Source organism: Neltuma alba, unplaced genomic scaffold (genome assembly GCF_004799145.2).
Source record: "Neltuma alba isolate B1F8T4 unplaced genomic scaffold, ASM479914v2 tig00013496_pilon, whole genome shotgun sequence".
Lineage (NCBI taxonomy): Eukaryota > Viridiplantae > Streptophyta > Magnoliopsida > Fabales > Fabaceae > Neltuma > Neltuma alba.
In genome coordinates this window covers 213,378-218,101 of record NW_021637722.1, presented here as the reverse complement: position 1 = coordinate 218,101, position 4,724 = coordinate 213,378, and the positions used below count along the sequence as shown (strand labels likewise).

Sequence of the window (4,724 nt, the reverse complement as noted above, 5' to 3'; positions counted from 1 at the left end):
TTTTGATCACAGTTAAGGTGTTGTGGAATTGCAAAGAAGCTTCCTTTCCTTATCCGAATTCCTATACCGACGACAAAGGTTCGACCAATACAAGAATAATATTCTGTGGGATATTCTCTAAAAGGAAAAAAAAAAAAATGGCGGAGATTTGCCGTCTTCAACAGTGATAATAGGAAGAGTATGGGGAACTTGACGACGAAGATGGTTTCGAGACCTGACATGCCTCCTGAGATCCTAGATTCTCTTATTTTCCAATGTCAACACTAAAACTAATCATTTTCAATTAACCGTTACTCCCGCGCAAGCTCCCATTCACGCCTCTCTGTTTCTGTGATGCCGTCTAAAATGCCACACAGCCGCTGAAGTCTGAACTGAATTTTCATCAAGAAAATGTATTAAAAAAATATAGCCAAAAAAAAAAAAAGGGGAATAGGTTCAACCGAATCTTGAAATATTTACGTAATTTAATGGAATTGACACCCTAAATTCTGATAGGACATGTTGGGAATATCCATGACACACATTATTCCTACCGTTATACTTTACGGACGTGGCAAGATTTTAATATTTATGTATTAAAAAAAAGCCGAAAATCAAATCAAATCAATTGATAAGTTAGCCACCATTAGCGCGTACACATATAATGTGTTTTCTAAATTTGAGAAGTATGTCAAAACTTCTATTACAGAGTAAAAAGATTGTCGTTTGAAAATAAAATTACGACTAGTTTGAATTGCAATTGGTCATTTGGAGTTTTAAAATAACTTTTCAATTATAACTTACAAAATATAATGTAAGAATGTAAGAAAAGTTTGATCTCAATTTACACAAATATGCTTATAGTAAGCAACTCTAAACAAGTACATAATGTATTGAATTATCATTGAGATATAATATTTAAATAAAGTTAATATATAATATTTATGTATGGGCAAAATATGAGTAGGCAGAGGAAGAAAAAACCTAAAAAATATGCTATGACAAGTTTAAGTCACGCTAAAGACTTTAGATTTCAAGCGTCCTAGACCATTACAATTGAATCCAAAATCTGTCCATTCGCAACACGCGCGACCAGAACAAACCATCCGGTTGGTGAGTTGGCACGAAAAAGAAACGACTCTAACAGAGATTTAGTTCACTCTCCATTTTCTTAGCAGCATGACCATTGACGAATAGAATGACCACGTGTTCTGAAACGGCACAACGGCTCGTTCTTCCTTTCGAACTCAGCACCAAACTGAACGGTAAACAATCTTAGTGTCCCCTGAAGAGGGTATTAAAACTATTACATAAGCATCGAGATCGATCATAGATTTTCAAATCTGTTTTGTTTGTCCTCAATGACACGTAAGCCCGATAGAGCTTAATAATGAACTCTCTGGCTAGCCATTTTCAACCCCAAGTAATGATTGCAAAAAGTAAAAAATAAAAAGCCTGTAAAAGACAGACTTAATGAAGAAATTAATATGGCTACTTGACTGTCCTCGTCTTTGTGCGCGCTGATTTGATGTCAAACTGTGCCTTAGCTTAGGCGGTTTCGTGATCTGAGGAGCAAAATGTAGATGATTTGCAACCCAGTAATGCCCGAGGTGTTCGCCACATTCAGCAAATGGCACTATAAATGAAGCACATGTAATGGATGACGAGCTTTTGATTGAGAAGGCCGGCTTTTGTTAAGGTTCTCCACTTTCCCAGTAACCAGGTTGCCAGTGCAAACTCGCAAGTCACAGGCACTAGACTAATCAAAGATTGGCCTAATTTAGAAAATCTTTTACTGAATTTAAGAGCAGTAAACCATGTATCCTGTATAGCGTATAGCTTCAACGCTTGATTTTTCGGTCTAGATACCAGTAAATGACGTCCTGAGATCATAATGTGAAGGGATTTTATCTAACTGCACCAGCCACGCATATTATAACTTCTCTGTCTCAACCATTACCGAGCAACAAACAATCTCAGGTGATCACTTTTTCCAGCCCACCATCAATATTCATCGCGGATAGCAACAACTTTTACTTCTTTTATCAAAACATTTTTCAGGCATAACCTTCAGTTTCCATCTCCCACTGCAGTAACTCTAATACAAGATAAAGATCTTTCCCTCCATACTGATGTAATTTATTTGCCTCAAAAGAGAACACGTGATTTTTATCCCAATAAAACTGCATCCTGCGAACTCCTTGGCGCCTTTATGTTCCACTGCCTTTCTCACTCGAACCATGCTCTCCCACTTGCCCCTCATTTGATATACCTGAGCCAAGACCAAGTAAGGTAAGGATGATTGTGGTTCCATCTCCATTATTTTCTTTGCTACCCTTTCAGTAAATACCAGGTCTTCATGTATTGTGCATGTAGAGAGGATTGACTTCCAAATAAGAGCAGTTCTGTATGGCATTGTTTCAATAATATCAATAGCCTCCTTCAGCCTACCAGCACGACACAACAACTCCACCGCAATAGCATAATGTTGTTCCCTGGTTTAACCCCAAATTCCTTCTCCATGGAGCATAATATTTGAATTCCTTCATCAACCAAACTTCCATAGTTGCATGCAAGTAAGATTGCAGCTAGAGTTATTCGATCTGGGGGTATACCTTCGCTAATTAATTCGTTGAAAAGGTCCATAGCCAAAGACACTTTACCATTGTAGGTTAGACCCATCAATATGGTGTTCCAGGATATCAAATCTCTTCTTCTTATTTCATTGAAGATATCCAAGGCATCATAAATAAATCCCAATTTTGCATACATTTCAACAAGTGAATTGGAAACTATTGCATCTGACTCAAAACCTAATTTCAGAACCAAAGAATGGATTTGATTGCCCAGTTCTACTTGTAACATACTGGAAAGACAACTCAGAAGACAACTAACCATGTATTCAGTAGGCCGAAGATCCTTCCTCAAGGTCAGCACAAAAAGTCCTAATGCCTCTTCTCCTAAACCATGTCTAGCATAGCTTGAAATCATGGAACTGCATAGAGCTGGGTCCCATTGATATTGTTCTCTAAAAAGCTGTACGGAATCCTCCAATCTGTTGTATTTGGAAAGGAGGTCAATAGCTGCACTTGATACAATGCTATTACAAACGAATCCCACCTTGAAACAGAAAGCAAAAATTTGCTTACCCTGTTCTAAATCTTGCAGGTTAGAACACACACTAATCAGTATTGAAGACGTAAACTCGTCAGGGAACAACTCTTTGCTTCTCATACGATGGAACTGCTCTAATGCCAGTTCTTGATGTCCTGCATTATGGCAGGCCCAGATCAAAGAATTCCAAGATATAATATCCAACTGCTTCATGGTCGAAATCACACCAAAAGAATAATCAACAAGACCAAAATTCCCGTACATATTTATTAAAGAATTCCCAAGTACCAAATTTGAGAAATTCATCCCACTTCTGATCAACCTTCCATGAATTTGCTTACCCTGACAGGGACTTGACACAAGTGACACCATGATAGTGTAAGTGAATACACTTGGCCTCGTGCCAATATTTTGCATTTCAAGGAAAATTTGAAAAGCTTGATCACCAAACCCATAAGAAGAATAACCTGAAATCATCGTGTTCCAACTGACCACATCTCTCACAGGCATTTCATCAAACAAACGCCTGGCCTTCTCAAGATGACCACTTCGAAGCAACCCTTAAGCAGACATTCCAGGATGTAGAGTTCTTATAACTAATATCACCAAACGTTTTCAAGACATCACTTACCCCACCAAACTCGGAGTATAGATCGAGACAGCGATTACCCAAATAGGTGTAGACATTGAAACCCAATTTTATCAGCTGGGCATGGATAACTTTGTTCAATTTTAGAGACTTGTCGGATAAGCAGTAGTCTAAAAGAGCAGAAAACCAAGAGACTGAATTTTGAGGACTTTGTCCTTGCTTTAAATATGAGTACATGCATATGCTATGAGACGGAAGGCGATTAAACGCCGAACTTCAGATAAAACATAATGCATTACATTCTTGAAGGGACATTCTGGAATTTCTATTGTTGCAACTCCGTTGCTCATAGGTTTCGAATACTAGGAAGATAGATCGTATTCTGTAGCAGATCAGTGTTTGTGGGCACCGTTCCCACTGTCATCGTCGCGTCCGCAAGCGGGAATAGACAGTAGGTGGTTAATCTTAATCCGGGCGCTTCTAGGTGCGGCGAGGGAACACAATATTATTTTCCAAAATTTATTTGAAGTAAAATATTTTGTTTTTAATGATATTTACTGTATAAGATTTTAAAAGTAGAAATTGACAAGAAAAATCTGATGGGCTCGGTAAATTAAATAGAAGAAGTGAAATATCTTATTTATTTTTGTGAATAAATATCTTATTTAATATTTGTTTGATTGCTATCTTATTTAATATTTGTTTGATTGCTATCTTATTTAATATTTGCACAACTAAGTGAGTCCAGAGTCCCACTCTTTTATGTATTGGTATAGGTAGTCGGCGAAAGATGATACTGATGTTAATAAATATTTTTATTAATTTTTTAATAAAATTTTTGTTAATGAATGTTAGCTGAATATAATATATCTTAATCTTACCGATGCTGAGATCTCACGGAAATTGATTAAATTAAGAATAAAGAAACTGACACCATAACCCAAAGTTAAGCTGGAAAAATATTATTCTTTATTTTAAAGAAGATTAAAAGTGTAATTTTATATATGACCTTATTTCTCAGATGCACCTATCACCTAATTTT

At 36.8% G+C, this 4,724-nt stretch overlaps 1 protein-coding gene across 4 annotated transcripts; it reads right to left on the bottom strand.

Annotated features, from left to right (window-relative positions):
* Positions 1–2,498: 2,498 nt before the first annotated feature.
* LOC114737777 (pentatricopeptide repeat-containing protein At1g43980, mitochondrial-like) lies at positions 2,499–3,603 on the bottom strand. 4 transcript variants are annotated; one of them, XR_003739464.1, is made up of 3 exons: positions 3,129–3,603; positions 2,875–3,034; positions 2,499–2,792 (listed from the first exon to the last, which is right to left on the bottom strand). XR_003739464.1 is itself a non-coding variant. In XM_028925741.1 (3 exons), exons 1-3 carry the CDS (start codon positions 3,568–3,570, stop codon positions 2,967–2,969), a joined length of 324 nt encoding a protein of 107 aa, XP_028781574.1. In that variant the 5' UTR covers positions 3,571–3,599; the 3' UTR covers positions 2,499–2,966. The 4 variants fall into 4 exon arrangements, 2 of the variants coding, with proteins under 2 accessions (XP_028781574.1, XP_028781572.1); XM_028925741.1 differs by having other exon boundaries at positions 2,499–3,034; positions 3,129–3,248; positions 3,435–3,599; XR_003739465.1 differs by having other exon boundaries at positions 2,512–2,582.
* Positions 3,604–4,724: the final 1,121 nt, after the last annotated feature.